This window comes from Lathyrus oleraceus, chromosome 7, assembly GCF_024323335.1.
Source record: "Lathyrus oleraceus cultivar Zhongwan6 chromosome 7, CAAS_Psat_ZW6_1.0, whole genome shotgun sequence".
Taxonomy (NCBI): Eukaryota; Viridiplantae; Streptophyta; class Magnoliopsida; order Fabales; family Fabaceae; genus Lathyrus; species Lathyrus oleraceus.
In genome coordinates, this window is record NC_066585.1 from 528697342 (window position 1) to 528723328 (window position 25987).

Below are 25987 nucleotides of genomic sequence, written 5' to 3' on the forward strand. Positions count from 1 at the left end.
CATCACACAACTCAAATATTCATACACCATATACAATCAAATTTATGCATACAAAACATCATCTTTCATTAATCACATAACAACACTAAATAGCATTATCGATTTAATTATAATAATTAAATAATTTTTTCTAAATCAATTATTAACACTCAACAACCCAATGCAATCATGCAATTAATTAATTTAAAGTCACGTAAAACATACCTTACAGCAGTTAACATGAATCGCGCGACAACACAACACATAAAATCCAACTCCACAACTAGAAACATAGTCACCGACACTAAACCTTAAGTAAAATAGTATATTCACGTCATTAAGTGCATATTCAGCCTCTTAAGGTATCACCATGAGATAGTACTATACATTAGCTTTACAATGTTTCAAACCGCATTCTAAATGGAGTCACGGATCTCAAATTATGACATTTTTTGTTAGGCATAGTGGAAATCATGAGGGTTGATGAACGTCACCCATGAATGGGTTTTTCCCATGGCCAGTTTGTCACTAAGTCCCAGAATCCGTGAGTAAACACCCAAAATTTACTTTTCTGTATTTTCCACAATAGAAGCCCTTTCGTACATCCGATTTTGATTTCGTAAAAAGCTCTTATTTCAGAATTCGACGTACTACAATTATCTAATGATTAAAAAAATAATTTAACAAATATAATTTTCAATTTTTTCGAAAACATATTAACCCCAAGGTTTCAAAACTTCGACAATGATGAAAAATACTAACAATTTCGAAACAGTAATCACATACCAAATTATACACGAAAGTACACATCAATTTAGCCAATTAAAATTATAATATCATAGAAAATAAATTTTTTATGAACAACCCAATTCACTATTGGAGATTAAGGATTCCTATATTCTACCCTTCATGCATAAGCCCATTTGAAAGTTATTCTTCCCCTTACCTTAGAATTCCAGCAAGTAAGCTCTTCTCCAAGAGTTTTCCTCTCCTCTTCTAACTCTAGAGTTTTCCTCTTACCTCTTTCGCAAGTTCTCTAAGAAGTGAATGAAACATAACTCTCCCTCACCTTTTAGAATATATACTTAGGATTTTCTACATAATTCATTTTAATTATCCCATTAGCCCTCAACACTTTTGATTCATAATATCACCTCGAACTCGCATTATTATATTGTTCTAATTTAATTATTAAACTCATATTAATAATAAATTTAATTTTCCACCCAATATCTTATTTATAAGTAAAACTTAAATCTCCATTTAGGTATTTCCTTTACTACCCCCAACTTATTCTCCTAAATATCATCATGGCCCCTTATTTCTTTACTAACTCATATTTTCTCAATTATATAATTATTTAAATAATTTCTAATATAAAACACAAATTTCTATTTTTATTTATTTCTAATATTAACTAAAAATACTAATATTCTAGTTATTTTCTAATTATTCTATCAAACTCATATATTCTCACAACACCCTACCATTACCATAATACCCCAACAACACATATAATCACTAAATTTCTTTTAAAAACACACCAAACACCCAATAATTAAATAAAAATTTCAATAATTCAATTAAATTAATTAATAGAATTTAGGGTTTTACAACTCTCTCCCACTTAAAAAAATTTCACCCTAAAAAATTTCTTAAGCAACAGAGTCAAATATGACTCTCTCATCTGGCCATCGAGCTTCAAATAATTATAATTAAATCAGATATTTTCACAATATTTTCACATAGGATGTTACACCTATCAAAACATACACACACACACACACATACTCCTATTGATCATGTAACACTTAATTTAAATAAACATATAACACAATATTTTAATGCGCATAATTGCACTTAGGATGTTTGCATGACATCAATTCATCTGATTTGTACTTGTGATGTTTACATGACATCCAACTCATCTGATATCATGGGAGAAAATCATAAATAACACACATGCCAATTTAAATACCATAATAAAACGTCATATTATAATTAAAAGCATCGACTGATAAGTCTTCTCCAAATGCTCATCACACCAAAGCATAAACATACGAGAACATACATTGTCTCTCAGAAAATCTCAACATAAAACAAAACAAAATCGCTCCCCGGTGTTACATATCAGAGCATAACCAACACTAAAACAACGAAACTAAAGGAAATGGCTCTAGGAGCTAGCTTCTACTCATAGCAGTGTCTCTACTCTTGAGTATCTACATGATGCCCATGTAAATACAATATTCAAATAAAAGCGGTGAGAAATCAAAAACAATAATAACATGCACATACTACAAGGTAGGATAATAGCACAACACCTCTCACAATTTCATTCACAGTATATCTCATTACAATTCCACACCTAAACTCATTAATCAATCATAACTCAACAATTATACATATAACTCATTTATGCAATGAAACTCAATTGTACAACTCTATGCATATGAATATTATATCAACTCAATTTTTGGTTCTCTCTGGAACCGGGTCCCCTCTTCTGAACCCATGATCCCCCTCTTCTGAGCTCCAAGCACCCTCTTCTGAGTTTGGGACAAGACACTAGTCCCCTATTCTAAACTAGCAGGCATGCCTTTTGACACAACTCTTATAATGCATGATCATATCATCAAATTAATGTGTTAAGACCCCTCTTCCAATCTTAATGTAATGCATTGACAACTCTAGTAATCCCCTCTCTAAATTACATCACACCAAAATCACAAAATGAATATTATCAATCAACAATATAACACAAGCATACTAATAATTCATCTCAACAAAATTATATTTCAAATAATACATCAATTTAATCAACTCATTGATAAAACATAAGAATCATAACAATTAATCATACAATGTTCCACAAACAACATCAAAACATAAATAGTATACAACAACATATTTCTCCCTTTGAACTATTGATAACACCGAATCTCATTGTTTATTTTTACTCTATTTTCACATGTTTTAGTATTATTTTGTTTCATTTTGTAGTATTATGCTGGTAGTTTATGCATGTTCCAGGTACCTTACGAGTAAGAGTCGATTTATGAAGAAACCGAACAAAAACGACGAAAAACAGAGAAAAGTGGCAAATATGCACTTATGGCCACTTACATGGCGCCCGCCATGATTAGGTAGACGTGGAACCCACCAGAGAGGAAAAAGGAATGCAAGAGACACAGTCAAAGGCTCGTGGCGACCTCCACAAGCCTCATGGCATTCACCATGCACATCAAAAAGGTCAATATCACAACTTTGCACTTGTATCGACCGCCACAAGCTTCATGGAGACCACCATGAATTTGATAGAAAGAATTTGTATTTCCCTATTCCCCCATATTTTTCTCCCATAAAGTTTACACGACCAGGACTCAGTTTAGCACCTATTTCACTATAAATTGTTAGTTTTTAGAATATTTATGCATCCAAGTTTGTACGCATGATTTTTATTCTTAGTTTTAAGCAGAAAATACATTCGAAAGTGATAGAGCTCTCGCATTGGGGGACTATCACACCATAGATTTTAGGATCGTTTATTATAAGCTTGGATCAAAGTAATCGTGTCAGCATTAGAAGTTATTTTCTATTCAGTTCAGTGTACTCAAAGTTATTTCCGCATTAATTCCAGTTTTACAGGTTCTTTATATAATTGCTTTAATTTAATTCTATTTGTTTGAAATTTATTTACTTGCAATGTTGATGTCAATTTCTATTACCATGATTTGTATGTTTATGTTTAATACCATGTCCGGCTAAACTGTTTTGAGTTTGGTATGTGAGGATTGTCGTTCCGACGAGACTCGGTAATAAGTTAGTGTAAACCTTTTTATAAATTATTTTTCTGGCTTTTATTTTTAATTTTAATTCTAAAAAGTCTTACACGAGAGTGAAAACATTAAGGTTTCGAGTCAAGACCCACGAGAGTGTGAGACTTGAACCGGATAGTAAAAATTGAGCATTAATCCTAAATATAACGAGAGAGCTTTAGGATTAATTAGAACTCGTCGATATTCAAAAAGTATTTCCTGATTCAAATAGGCTAGCGAGAGTAAACATTTGGTCTAGAAGTATAGCTAGATTCAACAACACGAGAGTGTGAGATAAAGGTTTTGAAATTAATATTTTTATACTGAAAAGTGATTTAATACATTAACACGCGTCAATAAATTATTGAGCCCCCGAGGTAGACCGGGATCCATATTTTGCGGTCTCTACTTTCTGTTATATTTTCCAAACCTTATCCTAATTTTAGTATTAATTTCCCCTAAATCAATTTTTCATAAGCCTTAGATTTACATAGCACCAATAGATAGAAATGAGTTTGATTATTGGTCTCGGTGGATTCAATATCTTTTAAAACTACACGATATAATAGTGCACTTGTAGTTAGATATTTCGATAGACTCACTAAGTCGCGATCAAGTTTATGGTGCCGTTGTCAGGGACCAATTTAGTCAATATTGTAACTCTGTTGCTGCGTAGTATAAACTAAGGCAGCTATTTTTCCCTTTTATTCGTCAATTGTATGCCAAACACTCATTCCTCGGGGGATGAGCTAACATAACCCATAAACGAAATTGAGTGTTTAATTCTAAGACACCGAGTTAGACAACTTTGTTTAGAATATAATATCCCAACTCCTGACATGGCCACAAATCATAGTCGTCCTCTCAAGGATTATGCTGCTCCATCTGAAGAAGAGCCACACTCGAGCATTGCACCTTCTTTCATCGAGACGAATAATTTTGAGTTAAAACCTTCGTTGTTGCAAGTTGTGTAACAAAACCAGTTCTCTGGTAACCCTACAGAAGACCCAAACCTTCATTTGTCAGTATTTATGAAGTACGCAGACACGTTGAAAGTTAATGGTGTTGACCCCGAAGCCATAAGATTACCTCTCTTTCCCTTTTCTTTGAGAGATAGAGCTAGAGCTTGGCTCCAATCTCTACCATCTAATTCCATAACTACATGGAACGAATTGAAGAAAGTTTTCTTAGCACGATACTTCCTGCCTAGCAAAACGGACATGCTAAGAAGCCAAATCAACGGATTTAGGCAAAAAGACAACAAATCTCTTTTTGAAGCTTAGGAGAGATACAAGGATATGTTGAGGCTCTGCCCACATCATGGACTTGAGCCATGGATGATTATCCATACTTTCTACAATAGTCTCTTGTATAACACCAAATTAACCTTAGATGATGCAGATGACGACTCTCTAATGGATAAGTCCTATGAAGACGCCTATCAACTCATAGAAAATATGGCGCAAAACCACTATCAATGGGGAGGTGAGCGAATTTCTATAGAGAAACCACAGATAAAGGGAGGAATGTATGAAGTAAATGGCATAGACCATGTTAATGCTAAAGTGGACGCCCTCACTAAGAAGATTGAGAGTTTGACCATAATTCCAGCAACAACAGTAGCTGCTGCAACTTCCAATTGCGAGTTATGTGGAACCCCTGGACACAACACTCCTGAATACCACCTATTGGCTGGAATTTCATCCGACCAAATAAACTATGCCCAAGGGAACCCATACTCCACTACTTATAACCCTGGCTGGAGAAACCATCCAAATTTATCCTATAAGAACAAGAATGTGTTGTTTGCTTCAAACCCAACACCTGTTGTTCTTTTAAGTTATCAAAAGGGAGCCCTCGCTGCTCCTCAAGCACCAAAAAATTCAAACCTTGAACTAATTATGGAAAACTTTATTGCAACCCAAAGCCAACAGAACAAAGAGTTTACTAACCAGAATGTTCACACGAATGAGCTAATTAAGCAATTGGGAAATAAGGTTGACTTTATGGCTACTCATAATAAAATGCTAGAAACCAAAATTTCTCAAGTAGCCCAATAACAAGCAGCAACAACAGTGTCAACTAGAATATTTCCTGGCCAACCACAACCTAACCCGAAAGGCCATGCTAATGCCATCACACAGCGAAGTTGGACATTATTAGATAGGCTAGTTGATCCAAAAATTCAAAATTCGCCCATGTCTCAACAAAATGAAATAGAAACCAAAAAGGTAACAAACAATGAACCAAATAACAATGGGAAGGATAATAAAACCAAAGAGGCGGTCGTGAAATAGAAACCATACGTGCCTCCATCACCATATAAGCCACCCATTCCTTATCCTCAAAGACTAGCTAAACCCAAAACCGAAGGTCAGTTTAAGAAATTTGTAGAGCTTCTGAAACAGCTTAATATTATGATACCCTTTACAGAAACTATTACACAAATGCCTTCCTATGCCAAATTTCTTAAAGTGATCCTATCCAATAAAAATAAACTTAAGGTTAATGAGACAATAAGACTTACTGCAGAGTGTAGCGCCCTCATTCAAAACAACATGTCCCCCAAGTTAAAAGACCCATGTAGTTTTTCCATACCTTGTGTACTCAGAAATTTTTTCATCGACAAAGCCCTTTGTGACTTCGGAGCTAGTGTTAGTTTAATACCCCTTTCAATATGTGAAAACTCAAATTAGGCGAACTAAGACCCACAAGAATGTATCTCCAACTAGCTGACCGCTCTGTTAAATTCCCTATGTGTATGCTATAAAACATCCCCATAAGAATTGGTCAATTTTACATTCCCATATACTTCATAATATTAGACATAAAGGAAGATTCCAACATTCCAATCATATTAGGAAGACCTTTTTTGGACACTACAGGTGTCGTTATTGATGTGAAACAAGGAAAAATAACCTTCGAGGTTGGTGAGGAGAAAATCGAATCCATTCTTTCACAATTTCTAAAGGCACCTGCTATAGATGACACTTGTTATTTCATAGACATCATCGACGAATGTATAAAAGAAATGGAGATGGAACCACCTAAGGATACTAAAGTCCTCAGCACCTTCTATATTAGAAGATGATGAATGACGTAGACCATATATGGATGACAGCTTGAGAGAATGACTCGCACTAACTCCCAATCTTATGCCTTGCCCAAAGAAACCTTTTATAGAACTTAAGACGCTTCCCGAAAACTTAAGGTATGAATAGATAAAGAGCTTGAAATCCAAGTAACAGTCAACACAAACTTAGGTCAGAAAAAATTGAGCAGTTTTGGATGTTTTAAGGAAGTACCCTACAGCCCTAGGATACAACATCTTTGATCTCAAAGGGGTCAGTCCCTCCATGTGCATGCATCAAATTATGCAAGAGGAATACTCAAAAACCTCTAGAGAACACCAGAAGAGAATAAACCCTATTATGAGTGATGTAGTTAAGATGGAGGTACTAAAGCTGCTAGAGGCATGGATTATATACCCAATATCCGACAGTAAATGGGTCAGCCCAGTACATGTCGTACCTAAAAAGGGAGGTGTTACAGTAGTCAAAAATGACAAAGGCGAAGCTGTAGAAAAGTGTGTTGAGACAGGGTGGAGAATGTGCATAGATTATAGAAAATCAAACAAAGCCACCCGAAAAGATCATTTCCCTCTACCCTTTATCGACCAGATACTTGAACGACTGACTAGTGTTCTCATTTCAGTTTTTTGGATGGTTACTCAGGATTTTTCCAAATTCCAATTCACCTTGATGACCAAGAGAAGACCGCTTTCACATGTCCCTATGGCACATTCGCCTATCGACGAATGTCGCTCGGATTATGTAATGCTCCTACAACATTTCAACGATGCATGATGGCGATCTTTGCAGATTTTATGGATAATATCATGGAAGTGTTTATGGATGACTTCTCAGTCTACGGGCAGAGTTTTGAAGGATGTCTTGCGAAATTGGAAATGGTACTAGAAAGGTGTGTAAAAGTCAACCTTGTACTCAACTGGGTGAAATGCCACTTCATGGTTCAAGAGGGAATCGTGCTTGAACACATAGTGTCAGATAAGGGGATTGAATTTGATAAGGAAAAAATAGAAGTAATATAAAACCTCCAACCTCCCAAAACAGTTAGAGAAATACGAAGTTTCTTAGGTCACGCCGATTTTTATCGATGTTTCATCAAGGATTTCTCTAAAATAACTAAACCCTTAATTGGTATGTTGATGAAATACGCTGAATTCATCTTCGATGAAAAATGCTTTAAAGCATTTCAATTGCTCAAACAAGCTTTGATCTCTACGCCCATTATACAACCTCCAGATTAGAATGGACCCTTTGAAATAATGTGTGATGCAAGTGATTTCGCCGTCAGTGTTGTCTTGGGACAGTGTAAAGATAAGAAGCTTCGCGTCATTTATTATGCGAGTAGAACCTTGGATAAGGCACAAGTGAATTATGCCACCACTGAAAAAGAACTCTTAGTTGTAGTGTTTGCATTGGATAAATTCCGCTCTTACCTAGTGGGAGCTAAAATAATTATCTATACTGATCGCGCATCTATTCAGTACTTATTAAGTAAAAAGGATGTTAAGCCAAGATTGTTAAGATGGATTTTGCTTCTACAAGAGTTTGATTTAGAAATCAAAGACAAGAAAGGAACTGAGAATGTGTAGCAGATCACCTCTCTAGACTCGATAATGTAAAAGTTGACCAAGTGCCCATCAATGATGACTTCCCATATGACCGACTTATTTCCCAATTAGAAAATGACACATATGAATGCTCTCAAAAAGATGATCCTTGCGAAAAAGGAAACTCTGAAATTGAAAATAAAGAAATCGTGGAAGTCGCATATGCTCAATCCAAAATTCGTTGGTATCCTGACTTTGTCAACTACCTAGTGGCCAGAGTGCTTCCACCTGAATTAACTTACCAACAAAAGAAAAAGTTTTTCCATGACCTAAAACACTATTATAGGGATGAGCACCTCCTATTAAAGAGAGGCGCTGACAGTATTTTTCGTTGATGCGTCCTTGAAGAAGAGATAGACAACATTATAACACATTGCCACACTACATCTTATGGAGGGCACGCAAGCATGTCTAAGACATGTGCAAAGATCCTACAATATGGCCACTATTGGCCTAGCCTATGGAAGGATGTCCACACCGCGTTTATCAAATGTGATTGTTGCCAACGCACTAGAAACATTTCTAGACACAAAGATACGCCATTTAAAAACATCTTAGAAATGGAAATCTTTGACGTATGGGGTATTGATTTTATGGGCCCTTTCTCATCCTCATTCGGAAAAAAATTATACTCATTGCAGTTGACTATATGTCAAAATGGATGGAGGTTGTATCTTCTCCTACAAATGACATACGAGTCATGATTAAACTTTTGAAGACCATTATCTTCCCTAGATTCAGTGTGCCTAGACTCGTCATCAATGACGGTGGATCTCATTTCATTTCAAAAATCTTTGAAAAAGTGTTGCTTAAATATGGAGTTTGACACTGAATAGAAACACCTTACCACCCACAAACGAGTGGTCAAGTGGAAATTTCCAATAGGGAGATCAAAAAAGTAGGATTAATGTTAAGGAGTTATTTTATATACACTCTGTTTTTTAGCATACATGGGTTAATTCAGCTCTGTTTTTGTTGGCCCACATGAAAGCGGTTCACACCGCTAAGAAATGGCACATCACTTTTGGAGGACTCATTACTTCCATAGATCGCACCCTAGACCTACACGTGGAACTTGCTACGCTTAACCCTCTACCCATGCTCTCCCTAGATATTGATGTATGTCGCCATATGCGGTTAATTAAGAACATGAGGGATGAGAGGTATTCACTGATGATAGCCAACAGGGAGGTGCCTAGTATTATCTTACCTTTCCTAAACCGCACCGATGTGCACGAACATTCATGAGAATGTCGCTGCTAATAACACTACCGATGATGAGTATGATCAGAGAGAGTGAGTCTCTCATGTACACCAGTCTCCATCACACCACTCACCCCATATTCCTACTTCACCTACACACACCACACATTTGTATAACCATTTTGCAGGTACTTCCTCCGAAGCTACGCATGCCACACTTGATGATATACTCAATGAGATGTGTGTCCGGAACGCCACCGATGCTGAGAGGGACAACCTAATATATGTTATGCATCAACAACAAACATGTATGATGTAGCATATAGGTCAAATTCAAACACAACAAGCAACAATGGTGGAGCATATGGGTCATATGAAAGCCTTTCACACAAATATGACAAATGATGTGCAACTGATCCAGGCCACCCAAGATTCGCTTCTATGGAGCCAGCGACACTTAAAGGAAGCCCATGACACCATGGCAGGTAACATTCAGCAGGTTCAAACATCAGAAATCGCCATAGTGGAGCAGGCCCAGCAGTGGCAGACCTTTTAGGCTTCTATGGAGCACTGCCACCAAGAGATCCTAGAGCATCTCCAGTTTTCCCAAGCAGCTGAGGAACACCGTAATAACCAATTAGACTCTTTATCTGAGCAGTTAGCTAGCATGGAAGTCCAGATGCAGGGAGAACATGGTCGAGGTGGACAAGGAGGTTGGTGGCAAGGCCAAGGATGAGGCCACAACAAATATTGATTCTATCGTCCATGTTTTTCATTCCTTTTTCTCACTTTAATCAAAACATTGACGAAAATGTTTGGTTTAAGTGTGAGAGAGGAACTTTATCGCTTTCATTTTTACTGCTTTCTAGTTAGATTTATTATTTTTAGTCTAATTTATGATTTTAGATTTTATCTGTTTTTACTTTTTAGTACTGTTAGTAGAGTCATTGCATGTGATGTCGAGTCTTTATGTGTGGTTTTATGTTGCTTATTGATTCCCCTACTTTCTTGAGCCATACAAATTTTTTTACTTAAAATAAAATGGCATATTTTGAAAGTTTTAGGTTATAGACAATACTTAGGATAGATTGTAGAGACTTGGCAAAACTTTACAAGATAGGTATCGTTTTAACACCTTGAATCTCCCGAATATGGATATCAATTTGAGTACTTGTCATGTCACCGCCTTAAACCCTCATCCTTTAATTCTTCCTTAAGTAGTTTATTCAGCAATCACCATCATCCCAAACACACACTATGCAAGAAGTCGATACAAATAAGTGTATGATCTTAAGCTTAAATGAGAAAAAGAAATTAATAAGGATGTTCCTTCTAAGTTAGGTGACCTTCATTCGGTCATTTAACCCAACGGTACATGCCTTTTTTGATGATATTAATCAAACCAAAGTGCGAAGAAAGGAAATATATTATATAATATATATATATATATATATATATATATATATATATATATATATATATATATATATAATATATATATAATATATATATATATATATATATAATATATATATATATATATATATATTTATATGTATATATATGGATCATAGTCACTAACATATTATCTTGCTATGAGTGTGGAGGGATAACGGGCTTAATGTGATTGCACTAGAATGAAAAAAGAATAAAGGGAAGGGTGGCTAAAATAGGCTTGGACATGACAACATGATTCATATTGGTTTGTATATGGGGGAGACTTATGTCTGCACCATGCAGATTTATGTTCCCACGATATCCTTAGTGGGGAAATTAATCTGTATTGATGCAATTCTAACCGAAACTGAGTTTATAACCTAGAATTAGTATCCAATTGCAACTATTTTCGTGAGTCTTGATTTCTACATGCTGCATAATTTTCAAAATTCTTTTTCGGATATGTAGAATTTGCTTGAGGACAAGTAAATGTTTAAGTGTGGGAGAGTTTGATAACACCGAATCTCATAGTTTATTTTGACTCGATTCGTACATGTTTTAGTATTATTTTATTGTATTTTGTAGTATTATGCTGGTAATTTATGCATGTTTCACAAAAAAACGGAGAAAAATAGAGAAAAGTGGATTTATGAAGAAACCAGACAAAAACGGAGAAAAATAGAGAAAAGTGGCAAAAATGGACTTATGGCCACCTACATGGCACCGGCCATGACTGGGCAGACGTCAAACCCACCGGAGAGGAAAAAAGAATGCAGAAGACGCAATCAAAGGCTCATGGAGACCTCCACAAGCCTCATTGTATTCTCCGTGCACATCAAAAAGGCCAATATCACAACTTTGCACTTGTGGCGACAGCCACAAGCTTCATGGTGACCGCCATGAAGTTCGGCCCCTGAAAAATCACAACAGAAACAGTCAGATTTTCCACATTCCCCCATATTTTTCTCCCACAAATTCTACACAACCAGGACTCAGTTCAGCACCTATTTCACTATAAATTGTTAGTTTTTAGAAGATTTATGCATCCAGGTTTGTATGCATAATTTTTATTCTTAGTTTTAAGCAGAAAATACATTCGAAAGTGATAGAGCTCTTGCATTGGGGGACTATCACATCATATCTTTTAGGATCTTTTATTGTAAGCTTAGATCAAAGTAATCGTGCCCGCATTAGAAGTTATTTTCCGTTCAGTTCAGTGTACTCGAAGTTATTTCCGCATTAATTCCAGTTTTACAGTTTTTTTTATATAATTGCTTTAATTTAATTCTATTTGTTTGAAACTTATTTACTTGCAATATTTCTCTCAATTTCTATTACCACGAATTGCATGTTTATGTTTAATACCATGTCCGACTAAACTGCTTTGAGTCTGGTATGTGAGGACCGTCATCCGACGGGACACAGTAATAAGTTTGCGTAAACCTTTTTATAAATTATTTTTCAAGTTTTGATTTTTAATTTTAATTCTGAAACATTTTGCACGAGAGTGAAAACATTAAGATTTCGAGTCAAGACCCATGAGAGTGTGAGACTTGAACCGGATAGTAAAAATTGAGCATTAATCCTAAATACAACGAGAGCGCTTTAGGATTAATTAGAACTTGTTGATTTTCAAAAAGTATTTCCTAATTGAAATGGGATAGCGAGAGCAGACATTTGGTCTAGAAGTATAGCTAGAATCAATAACATGAGAGTGTGAGATAAAGGTTTTTAAATTAATATTTTTCTACTGGAAAGTGATTTAATACATTAACACACGACAATAAATTATTGAGTCATCGATGTACACCGGGATCCACATTCTGGTCTCTACTTTCTGTTATATTTTCCAAACTTTATTCTAATTTTAGTATTAATTTTCCCTAAATCAAATTTTCATAAGCTTTATATTTACATACCACCAATAGATAGTGATAAGTTTGATTATTGGTCCATGTGGATTTAATATGTTTTAAAACTACGCGATATAACTGTGCACTTGTAGTTAGATATTTTAATAGACTCGCTAAGTCGGGATCAACTATCACTACCACAACAATAGTTATGCATATTCACATACAAGCATTAAACAAATCAAATATTCATACACCATATACAACCAAATTTATGTATACAAAACATCATCTTTCGTTAACCACGTAGCATCACCAAATAGCATTATAAATTTAATTATAACAATTAAATAATTTTCCTAAATCTATTATTAACACTCAACAATTCAATGTAATCATGCAATTAATTAATAAGTCATCCAAAATATGCCCAACAACGGTTAACATGAATCGCACGACAACACAACACATAAAACTCAACTCATCAACTAGAAACACAACCATAAATATTACACCTTAATTAAAATAATATATTCACATCATAAAGTGCATATTCAGTCTCTTATGGCATCACAATGAGATAGTACTACATGTTAGTTTTCCAACATTTTGAATCGCATTCCAAACAGAGTCACGGATCACAAGTTATGATATTTTTTGTTAGGCATGGCAGAAGTCATGAGGGTTGACGGACGTCACCAAAAAGTGGATTTTTCCCATGTCCAGTTCGTCACTAAGTCTCATAATCTGTGGGTAAATACCCATAATTTACTTTTCTGTATTTTCAATCATAGAAGCTCTTTCGGTCCTCTGATTTCGATTCTGTAAAAAGCTCCGATCTCAGAATTCGACGTACTGCAATTATCTAATGATTAAAACAACAATTTAACACATATAATTTTCAATTTTATCAAAAACATATTAACCCCAAAGCTTCAAACCTTCGATAATGGTGAAAAATATTAACAATTTTAAAACACCAATCACATACCAAATTATACACGAAAATACACATCAATTCAGTCAATCAACATCATAATATCATAGAAACTCAAAATCTCATGAACAAACCAATGTCCTATTAGAGGTTAAAGACTCATCTACCCTGGTCTTCATGCATAAGCCCTATTAAAAACTATTCTCCCCCCTTACCTTAAAATTCCAGCAAGCAAGCTCTTCTCTAATGGTTTTCCTATCCTCTTCTAGCTCTAGGATTCTCCTCTTGCCACTTTCTCAAGTTCTCTAAGAATTGGATGAAACCTAACTCTCCCTCATCTTTTAGAATATATACTTAGGGTTTTCTACACAATTCTTTTTAATTACCTCATTAGCTCTCAACACCTTTAATTCATACTATCACCCAAAACTCACATTATTCTATTTTTCTAATTTAATTATTAAAATCATATTAATAATAAATGAGATTAATTACTATACACTGTCAGTGTAAAAAGTTTTACACAATCAATTCATCACCATCACCCGTTTGCATTACTTTATAGATTTTTAAAATAAAAGTCAAACTTGTTTAAACATCCAACGACTATGATTAATTGACGGTGTAAAATCCTTTTACACTGTCAGTGTATTTCAATTAAATCCATAATAAATTTAATTTTCCACCCAATCTTCTATTTATAAATAAAACTTAATTATCCATTTAGGTATTTCCTTTACTACCCCCAACTTATTCTCCTAAATATCCTCATTGTCCCTTATTTCTCGACTAACTCCTATTTTCTCTATTATATAATTAATTAAATAATTTCTAATATAAAGTCACAAATTTATATTTTTATTTATTTTTAATATTAATTAAAAATACTAATATTATAGTTATTTTCTAATTATTCTACCAAACTCTGATATTCCCACCATACCCTACCATTACCATTACACCCCAACAACACATATAATCACCAAATTTCTTTTAAAGGCAATCCAAACACCAAATAATTAAATAAAAATCTAAATAATTAAATTAAATTAATTAATTGAATCTGAGGTGTTACATGTTACATCCACCGCGCCCCTTCGGCCTTGAGTGTTACATGCACATCAGCTTCCGCTTAGTTCATCGTCGAACGTACTGGGAGATGTCTTCTCAGATACCATTTGCAACGCCCCATATTGCTTTCATGATTACCGACTGACTCCACAAATCAACACGAGTCTTTTCAACATTTTTTGTCCTCACTCACACGTTTTTCAGGAAACTTCCCAAAAGGTCACTCATTCAAATACTACTCCAAGTCAACACTCTTAACTGTGGAGTTCTTATTTTTTAGGCTACCGAAAACAAGATGCATCTTATTGGTATAAATAGTATCAATAAATCCTTATAAGCCTTCCTCCAACCATGCAGTCTCATACCTGCACAACCTTAGGATCCTCTCATTTCAATATGAATTTGGGCGACCACTTCTCGCCCTCTTCGACCTCGGATGTTACAATCATCCCCACCCTCTTCGGTCTCGAGTGTTACACTTTACCCCGTGTATATGTCAGTTATCCATTGGATACTTCATTTATAGCTAGATTAGGGATAATGCCTCCTCTAGGACGTTGAAAACGGGAGGTATATATGATTATGTTGTATGATGAAGGTGCATTCACATCAAAGTATCTGACTCTTATGAATTTGGCATTCTCACCCAATCTAAAAGTGGTTCTAATGGAGATGTAGCCTCAGACTTTTACCTACTCACACAATTAGTCCACCATGGAGCCTTTAAACCATTATACGTGTTCCATTAGATGATATCTCAATTGACATCTAGATGATGATGACCATGGGATTATCTTTGTGAGCTAGGATTCTAACAAGGTTCTGGTGTGAAAAGGTGAATTTCGACGTTGAAGTGTATCGAGGCTTTGGGACGATTTTGCGATGTGCATAACTTGGAGGCGTATCTTTTGCATAACTTCTTCCACCAGTTAATCCACACGTCTATCCTCTAGTCCTTTTTCTTTTTCTCTTATTTTTCTCAATTCATAGTAGTATAATGCACCATGAACAAACCTTCTCAAATGCCTATTTTAGATGGGGCATTTTGTCTCCTTTTTTTAGCTAGTTTCAATCGTATGTGTTGTTACCCTTGATCTTATGATATTTATACCATTTATTGGTCTCTTTTTCCCATCACCTCCCATTATATTGGATAAGAGGTGCAGGGATGGCTTAGTATAGAGCACCTCCCGCCAAATTTTTCCTATAGCTGACATGTCCTAGATCTTGGTCGATAGACGTCGAGGATCCATGGACTTTATACCCTCTTTTTCGTTGTCCTTTAGTTGTTGTTATGGGATGTCCTATATGATATTTTGTAGGGTTTCATTCAAATGACGTAACTCTTTCATAGCAACTCACATCTCCGATACGGTCTCTAGATCGTTGTTAATATAGGCAACCATCATCATTGTGGAGCGGTGATTAGGCTACCAAAGCTTCTTAAGATAAAATATGGAGTATGCCCGTTTTACTAAGCCTCATGGTGGGTGCCAAATGTACTTGCAGAAAGTACAATAGTAAAAGCTTTGCTTGTGATAAGTGAAACTAATGATTTTTTAGGGTTAGTGATATATGAATAAGTGACCATCTAATCCAGATTTTTGTACAAGTATATGTAGCCATAACCCCCTAGAGGGATGCTAGTATTTTGCATATAAACTCGACCACACATAACTTGAATGCCCTTTAGTCCAACGTAGCGAATGACTCCCTCATCAATACAGATGGTGTAGTTTAGTCAATCAAAGATTGTGGATTGCTAACTTCATACATGATGGTTTCACTATTGTTGGAAAGCGCTTAGGGAGTTACCCTAATTATGTCGTGCGACGTGGTCTATTCGCTCAACTTTTTCACGTGATGAGTTGCTAGTGAGTTGTGACTCAAAATAGACTTTGATTATAACATAACAGTTTGCAATTTCTCAAACACGAAACCTATAACAAGAAACTGATTTAAGAAAAACATGGTCAAACACTTATGATTCTATAAAAAAAACTATATAAAAAATGCATAAAAAGATAGAAAATCTTTGTGGTCATTAAAGATAAGAAAAATAGTGTCAATAGTCAATACAAAAAACAAACACACATGCAAGTCTCGCTACACACGGAATGTTGCTTTTGCATTCAAGACAAAATAAGTAAATGATGCATGGTCCCAACCAATAGATAACTACTATGCCACACATGGCTTTGTTTTTAGAACTAATAGTACATAAAACAAGAAATAAGAGAAATAAAAATCTAGTGCAATGATTCTCCTCGTGCTGTTTTTCCAGTTCCCTCTCGTGGAAAATTAAATTTAAATTCCAAATCAGAATAATTAATACATAGAAATCACATTATAGCATAAGACTTATATGTTTTTCTCTATTTCCATTTTCTTACTCTCTTCTCTTCTATTACGGTTTCTCTTCTTTTGCTCACCTTCTCTTTTTTTCCAAATAAAAACATAATTGTCCTGTCCTTATTTAAAGTATTTTATCAAGCAATGGTTGAAAAATTTGCCTATATATACCAAACACTCTCACTATGGTTTATACCAAAAGTTGAAGTAGTGATTTTGATAACAATATAATAAGAAAATGGAAGGAAAAAGTAACCAAAATGATTCTTCTTCTTCATTTGTTTCTGACCTCTCTGGCTCCAAAGAGACACACTCATCTTCCTCTTCTTCTCCATCCCCTAATGAAGTGAGGGACAAAGCTATCAAGGAGAAATGGGACTCTATACTTGGAACACCTGGTAATATATATATACACTCTTTTAGCCTATGTTTTTATATCATTTTTTTAAAGTTAGATAATCATAAGCCAATCTTTTTCTAATGATTTGTGGGTTATGTTTGGCTAAAGGTATAAAAAATAAAAAATCTTTGAAATTTTGTTGCATATAAATTAAATATTTTAAGATAAATTTTTTGACAAAGTGACCTAATTAATAACTGCATCTTATATATATTTTTCTCACTTTTCACATGAATATAGATGTCATTTTCAAGGCCTGTGGTGGTGGATCTCAAAAAATACAAACTGCAGATAAGAGTTACATATATCAAGATCAAAGAATTGAACCATGTAATCTCAGCTCATCAATACTTTATGGTGGCCAAGATATTATTCCTCATGCTCAAAATACTCGAAATGAAGGGAAAAACTTATGGGTAAGTGGTAACATATTTTTGGTTTAAATAGTTTTTTTTTCTTCAGTTAGTTTGAGTGTTTTTTATTTTCATTCCTATATACTCTTTTTTTAAAATAATTCATAAATATTAAAATCTTTTTAATAATAGTCTCTAAAATTAAAATACAAAATAAAATTTATAAAAAAATCTACGTATTTTGATTTTAAAAATTAAAAACAAATGAAATTCAACGTATAAGTAATTCATCAAAAAAATATATATATAACACGAAAAAAACTCGGAATCAGAGAATTATTTAAATTTAAATTTTTTGATTTTTCATTTTTAAAAATATTTTTTTATTTTTCATTTTATTAATTTCCTTTTATGAATTGAATTATAAATAAAAGTCAAGAATTTATTATTTTATTTTATATTATTAAGTATAAAAATAAAAAGATTATTCTCTAGTATTGGAAATACCTAACATAATGTTTTTTTTCATAACAGGCCAAAACTGTTGGAGAAGATGATTTGGGAATTGCTTCAAGAGGAGATTGGTGGAAAGGTATGTTGTCTATGAGAGTCTCTTAAAGTTTGTACTATATGATCTGACTTAATATTAACATTCTCATTATTTTATTGTTTTATTATCTTTTCATATGTAGGGGGCCTCTATTATTAAAATCATCATTGTCAGCAATATTATCTTATTATCTCTACAAGGTATATAATCTTCTGAATATATATATATATATATATATATATATATATATATATATATAGTAAAGAATAGTAAGAATTGTCTTTATGAATCTGTATATAAGTTTTGTCTAGGATAAGTATAAGTGATAATGACTTTCACATTGCAGCATTTTCATATACCATATGGAATAATAATTCCAAAAATTAAAAAATAATTTAATCAGAAGCATAAGTTGATGATCTTGAATTCGTAAATGATATGATGTATACTTCTTATAATTTAATATAATTCTAGTTTTTTTTTTGCTGTGTTTAAATTTTAATTTTAGTGTCATATATTCATCATTTGATTTTATATTGTAGGAACAAAGAATAGAGCGAAAATCAAGTTATGAGGAAGCTAAACAACAAAAGGATGAATATGAATTTGCAATTAATCATTTGTAAACTTTGTATTGTCATCTATCTTGAATAATGTTAAGTTATTTATTTTACGAGAAAATCTCCTCTTGTTATTTTACGAGAAAATGATTGTTTTAACAGTCTTTCTTTATTCATTTGACTATTCCACCACATTCTCACCATTGTTGTATTCACAATTCAGCCAACTACATATTTGTTTCCAAACATTAATAGCATAATGAGAACCAACAAATAGGTAATTCCATGCTTCCATGACAGATTTGCACAACACAGATGTTTACTCCTATATATATATATATATAATATATATATATATAATATAATATATATATATATATATATATATATATATATATATAATATATATAATATATTATATATATTATATATATATTATATATATTATATATAATATATATATATATATATTATATATATATATATATATATATATATAGCAAATACAGCTCTTCGAGGTAAATTTTATCATAAAAGATGAATCAGGTCACATGTATTGAATCGAACCGTTTGAATTTAATCAAAATTTAACCGAATCAAAATTATTGATTTAATATATTGTTTTGGAATTTCAAACAGAAAATTTATTAAAGACGCAAATTGTCATATTTTTGTTTTAAAAAAAACTAATAAAAGATTTTAAAATTGTTTTTAGCATTTTTTTTAATTTTATTTGATTTAGTTTTAATTTTGATTATGTTTTTTTATATATATTTGCTTTGGTTCTAAAAGTGTCACTATAAGAAAAGAGCTCTTCAGCGATGTGATTTTGTTGTGTGAAATTCACATCGCTAAAAATGACAGTTGCGATGTGATGTACACGACGGTAAATACTTAAAATTAAAAAAATAACGAGCGATAGGTTTTCACATGAGAGAATTTTAAAATTTTCGAAAATATTGTAGTGACGTGTAAAACACATCGCTAATGAATTTTTAAAATAAAAGAATTTGAGTGAGAAATGTTATCCCCTGGAATTGATTGAGGTGCAAATGAATTAACTACTTTAAGCTAAGCTAATTCTTGATATATATATTTGTGGTAGTTTAATATTTGTTTAATGTATTGTTGTTAAATATATTTAGTGTAGTAATTTTTATTTTCAATGTATTATTATTAAATATATTTAGTTGTAGTATTTTTCATATATATTGAGTTGTGGTTGTTTAATATATTTTAGGTTTAATAATTTTTTAGTTTAAAAATATGAAATTATTAAATCTGGAAAAAAATTTAAAATTATTTTAGTGTTTATAATATATTATTTGTTAAAAACGGAATAAATAATTGGCGGGAAGGAAGATAATGGATACTTTTGTGGTGTTTGATCTATAGTCGTCAACTATAGAAAAGGAGATAGAAATTTATTTACGAGAATTGCAAATGGGGAATGATCGTCACGTCTACCAGAATTGACATCCGAAATGATGGAAATAGTGAGACAATTAACTCTATCTGAGATGAGATGCGAGATGGTGGCACGCCTGGCAGCGATAAAGGCTGAATTAGAGGAAATGAAAAAGATGCAAATTGAGATGGAAGACCGAATGCGACAATATATGTTCTCACAAACGAATCAAACATATGGGTGAAAATCAAGGATTTGGTGAAAATGGCGGATTTAGAACAGTTGGTGGTCAAAGAGCCGTAAATGAGGAGGAGGATGAAGAAGAAGAAGAAGATGAGATCGATGTCGGTGATTGATTTTTTATTATTATTTTACTTTTTTAATAATATTAATTTTTGTATTTATAATTATTATTTTACTTTTTAGTTATTTTTAATTGAACTTTTATAAATATTCATATTTATAATTATTATTTAAAAATATTTTTATTAATTATTAATTTTCATATTTTATTAATTATTCGTCATGTTATTGTTCTTTATTAAAAAACAGCGAGATGGATATCACGTGGCAAAAGCCTGACACGTATTCAACTTTGTGGCATCTTTTTTCATGTCGCAAATCATCAAAACCGCACCCTATTTCCTGCACCTATATATGCACTATGATCGGTAGCCGAGAGACGTTGCACCCTATGTAGATATTAGCAACATGATTATTATATGGTAAAGGTTTGGGATGTATTTTTCACGTGACAACTGAGTTGGGACTTGCTTTCCTGCAGCGTGTTTACTCATGTCGTTAATTTAGGTGTTGCAACGTGATATTGTGGTTTGTGCAATGATTTGCACGTGGCTAATTAGTGTTTTTTTGTACTATGTTTGTGCAGCATGGTTCAATTCACTAACTAAACATAATATAGTTTAGATATTTTAACTTCAATTCGGTTTGGTTCGGTTTGCAGTTTTTTGGAACAGTTTTAAATCGAAAACCATCCATGGTAAGCAGTCTGTCCATGATTAATTTCCAACCAAAAACCTGAATATTAGATGAAACCTCCACCTTTCGAAATAGTATTGAAAACCTCATCCTTATCATCCTCTAATGGTTGGCGCCTTCGGTTCATGATATTCGTATCATATCATGATTTTACACTAAAACCACTGTTCCTATCAGATATCCAAATCCATTTGCCGCTCAATTCTGACTCAATCTTTACTCCACAAATCAAGGTCACAAGTTCACTATAAGATATTGTAAAGTCGCCTATCAATTCTTTCGTCAAATTCATTATCCAAATCTATTTGAGCTCTTGCCAACACCCTATCTCTACAATTACACCTTCTTTGTTGGTGCTTCTTTGAAATTGATCAAGGAACATTAATGCCTTAAAAGTTTCTGTACCAATCCACACATCGCCCCAGAATATTATATTTTCACCATTGTCGATTATACACTCAACATTATTAGCAAAATAAAATTGATGATCTTCTACTTTATTATCATCCAAGAACATGATATCGCACCACCATATTGAATCTTTTTTTCCTATAATAATTTCATCCTTGTTTGTGATTTTTTGGGCCAAGGGACCATCCTATATGTTGAATATGGAAGAATTGAATGTATCTAAGTTTTTTACTCCCAATCACTAGTGCAAAAATAGTAATTTACACCCATTTTTTTTTACATTTAACTCTTGTTATTAGAGGGTGTGAATTCAACGGGTGAGAAATGTCTGACGAATTTACATCCGTTTTAAAACGGGTGTAAATAGATGGTACATTATACCCTTTTTGTTTTGTAGAAAACGGGTGTAAATATATGACATATTACACCCTATTTTATAGAAAATGATTGTATATTTTGACATATATACATTTAAATCAAACGAATTTACACCTTATTTGATAAAAATCGGGTGTAAAATGAGTAATGTTTACTATAGATGTCAGCAAGTTTATACCCTATTTTCTTTAAATAGAATGTAAAAATATGGTATACTACACCCTATTTTTGTAAAATATTTCATAATTATATTATATTTAATTTTATTTAGATCCTATTTTATTTAATCAAATCTTTTTGTATATCGCTGAGCATTATCAAATATGGTATATTTTTGCACAACCAAAACAAACATATTCTAATATATATATATATATATATATATATATATATATATATATATATATATATATATATATATATATATTATATTATAATTATATTATATATATATATATATTATATAATATATATATATATATATATTATATATATATATATATATATATATATATATATATCTCAAAGTCATATTATCTAATACCAAAAAGTCATAATATTTCTTCATATAACAACAACAACAACAACAACAACAACAAAATATTCCAAGACTTTCTTCATCTAAAAGCTACAAAATATTAATGGAACAAAAACTATCTATATATTTTTTTTCTCCTTCGCTATGGTTTTGGCAATATTTGCATGTCTTCTTGGTTCTCATGCTCTTCAATCATTTGCATTTACTCTTCAATATTTTGCTCTTCAACCATTTGCATTTACTCTTCAACATTTTACTCTTCAACCATTTCCAAAACATATTGAGCACAAAATTGTCGATTATGGTCAATTATCTCTTTTTCATACGATGAGGTGTTTGTGAATATCTATAAGTTCAACAAATAATAAATTAAACAATTACATATTAAGATAATAATTTACATGTTTTTCAATAAATCCATGCAATACGAAAATATTTTAAATTATACTACCTCATTGAATCATTCAACAATAGAAGTATCAACAATTTCAAACATAGTCTTCATGACATAATATCCACATGCTTATCTGTTATCTTGACGATGTCCCTACATATAAGAGAAAAAACAATGTATGATAGCTGTCATAAAAGAAGAATATTATCATTATTTATACGTGACCATGAAATGAGGTAATATTCTTGGATTTCATGTCAAGGAAGTGGAAGTAAAGCAAATGGAGAAGCTAAACAATCTAGGGATTGATTCTTTGTCCCAATTCTAGAGAAAAACATTTCTTCATTTCCTCCAATATGTCACATAGACAACAATATATTGGTTGCAAATGTTCATAGCAATATTTCTCAAGAAAATTTTCAAATGGATGTTATAAACAAATGTTGAACCGGAACTTCGTACCATTATCTCAGAATAAACTCAGACATCAAAAGAAGACTCACCCCTTGATTTTTGCCAAACATAAGAACATGCAACTTGCAAAAAATTGTTTATGAATCTATAAAAAGATGTTACATCACTAAATTTAAGGGAATAAATGTTCTTAAGGGAAGAAATGTTCTTGGGAGGTGAGCTCTTTCCCAGTTTCTCCGGCAATGTTCGTAAGGGAAGAAATATCCTTTTGTGCCTGTAAAATAAGGGAGTGAAAGGATCAGCATGCAACCAAAAATCAACACGGGAATCAAATAAAAATTTTGTTGTTCGAATAACAATGAACATGAACAATTATGTTTGAGTCCAGTATAATGTAAGGAATACCTGGAAAGATATTAGATTGATAAGGTCACTAGCAGCAAGATCGATAGAGTTGTCTCTTGAGTCACCAAAAAGATCAGCATTGGATATAGCAGATGAACCCTTGAAATAACAAAGGATTATTGCTTCAAATAAGTATCAATATATAACACCCTAGTCTCCCCTCTTCTTCCCGTTTTTGGTTGTAGATATATGGAAGAATAATGAACTCTCCATAACAAAGACACAAAAAATATCCAAGAAAGAAAAGACAAAATTTGCACTCTTGAGCTCTTCCCAATCTGTCAACATAAGGAACTATCCATAACAAAGAGACAAAAAAAAACATCCAAAAAAGAAAAGAGAAAATTAACGGAACAGAGATCTTCACAATCCCTCAAAATATTTATAATTGAAATTCATTCTCAATCCCTCAATATAACTCTATGTATAACTAAAATTCCATCACTTAATTTGCTTTACACCAAATAAATGTAAAAAAAACACTTAATAAAAATTGTAACTTATCTTTTCTCTCACTCATCCCACTGAACCAACACTAGCCTATAACGAGTAATCTCAACAAAAACAAAGAGATGTGTTATGAAGAAGGAAAAGGAAGTTCAAGCTCTGCATTGGGTTAAGTTCCATAAATTGATACACTATAGCCCATTTTCATAAAAAGAGTAAATTAGCTTTGTTAATTTATGAAACTGTACTAAAAAGCAGCGGAGTGGGACAGAAGGAAAAAAATCGTGACCTATAAAATAAGTTCTGAATTACTTATCTTTATTTAAACAATGGTTTGTGAGTATAAAATCACTCATATTTAATCTTTAATATGTAATATTAACTTCGAAACAACACAAATCACTAGACCTTAAATTGTTCATACAAGTTAGTGTCATACTCTAATTTTTAACCCTAAGATCTCACATATAATTTGCATTCTTGCATACAAACAAGGTTACATCTTTGTCCTCTCCCTCTCATCTTTAGGATTTTCCTGTTGCAGGGATCATCAAGCACCTCTTTGTTAGTGATTTATCTTTGTGTTTATATGTTAATTTACTTATCTAACCACTAATCAAAATAGAAAAAATATGTCTTGTTTTCTTTAAGTTTATTGTGTAAGGTAGGGCGTTTCATCAAGAGCATCAAGCATGGTTCCTTAGCTAGGGTTTTATGGATTCGTCAAGTCAAAGTATGGTCAACCGTTGATTCTCAAGGGGCTATATCTCAAAGCATGATCTCTAAGGTTCTCAAGCATCTTTCAATCTCAAGATTACCTCAAAGCTTGGTTGCTTATTTCTCAAGAGAAGTCAAAGGTTCACGTGTTTATTTCCATGCCTTCTTCAACAAGTTACCTCAATCTTTGAGCAATTCAATCAAAATACATTCAAGGATAACTTATTTTTAGTTTATATGATCATCCATGTATCTTGGAATGCAAGAAAAGTCCAAGTGCATAAGTTTATTCCAAGTGGTTTGACCAAAAAGTCAACATTTGAAGTCAAAGTTCAAAGGATCACAACTCCTTAAATCCTCAACATTTTTGAATGATTCTTTTTGTATATGACTCTTCTCAATATCCTCTAAAACTTCTTTTTACATTACAAGAGCCAATTATGCTTGGAGGATCGTCAAAGGTTTGAAGACATTATAGGTTATTTGTGGATTTAGTGAAATTTGACCTATTTTTAAGTGACTTTTTCTCAAATTTCAAGGATTATAACTTCTTCAATTTTTAACATTTGAGGCTGATTCTTTTTGCATAATATCATTTATGATGCCCTCTACAAGTTTTCTTCGAGGATCAAAGTCCAATTATGCTTGGAAGGCCATGGAATTCTTT

General features: G+C 32.7%; 1 protein-coding gene, 1 long non-coding RNA gene and 1 other non-coding gene across 3 annotated transcripts; 1 reads left to right on the forward strand and 2 right to left on the reverse strand.

Annotated features, from left to right (window-relative positions):
• Nucleotides 1-5017: 5017 nt before the first annotated feature.
• Nucleotides 5018-5124, reverse strand: LOC127108733 (small nucleolar RNA R71). Its single transcript, XR_007796250.1, has one exon. It is a non-coding gene; the product is annotated as a small nucleolar RNA R71 (small nucleolar RNA).
• Nucleotides 5125-17390: 12266 nt separating this feature from the next.
• On the forward strand, nucleotides 17391-19381 carry LOC127106911 (uncharacterized). Its single transcript, XM_051044202.1, has 5 exons — nucleotides 17391-17744; nucleotides 17987-18162; nucleotides 18634-18691; nucleotides 18792-18849; nucleotides 19192-19381. Exons 1-4 carry the CDS (start codon nucleotides 17585-17587, stop codon nucleotides 18806-18808), a joined length of 411 nt encoding a protein of 136 aa, XP_050900159.1. The 5' UTR covers nucleotides 17391-17584; the 3' UTR covers nucleotides 18809-18849; nucleotides 19192-19381.
• A 3701-nt stretch (nucleotides 19382-23082) lies between these two features.
• LOC127106971 (uncharacterized) lies at nucleotides 23083-24582 on the reverse strand. The gene is made up of 3 exons (XR_007795578.1): nucleotides 24157-24582; nucleotides 23395-24025; nucleotides 23083-23289 (listed from the first exon to the last, which is right to left on the reverse strand). It is a non-coding gene; the product is annotated as an uncharacterized LOC127106971 (long non-coding RNA).
• Nucleotides 24583-25987: the final 1405 nt, after the last annotated feature.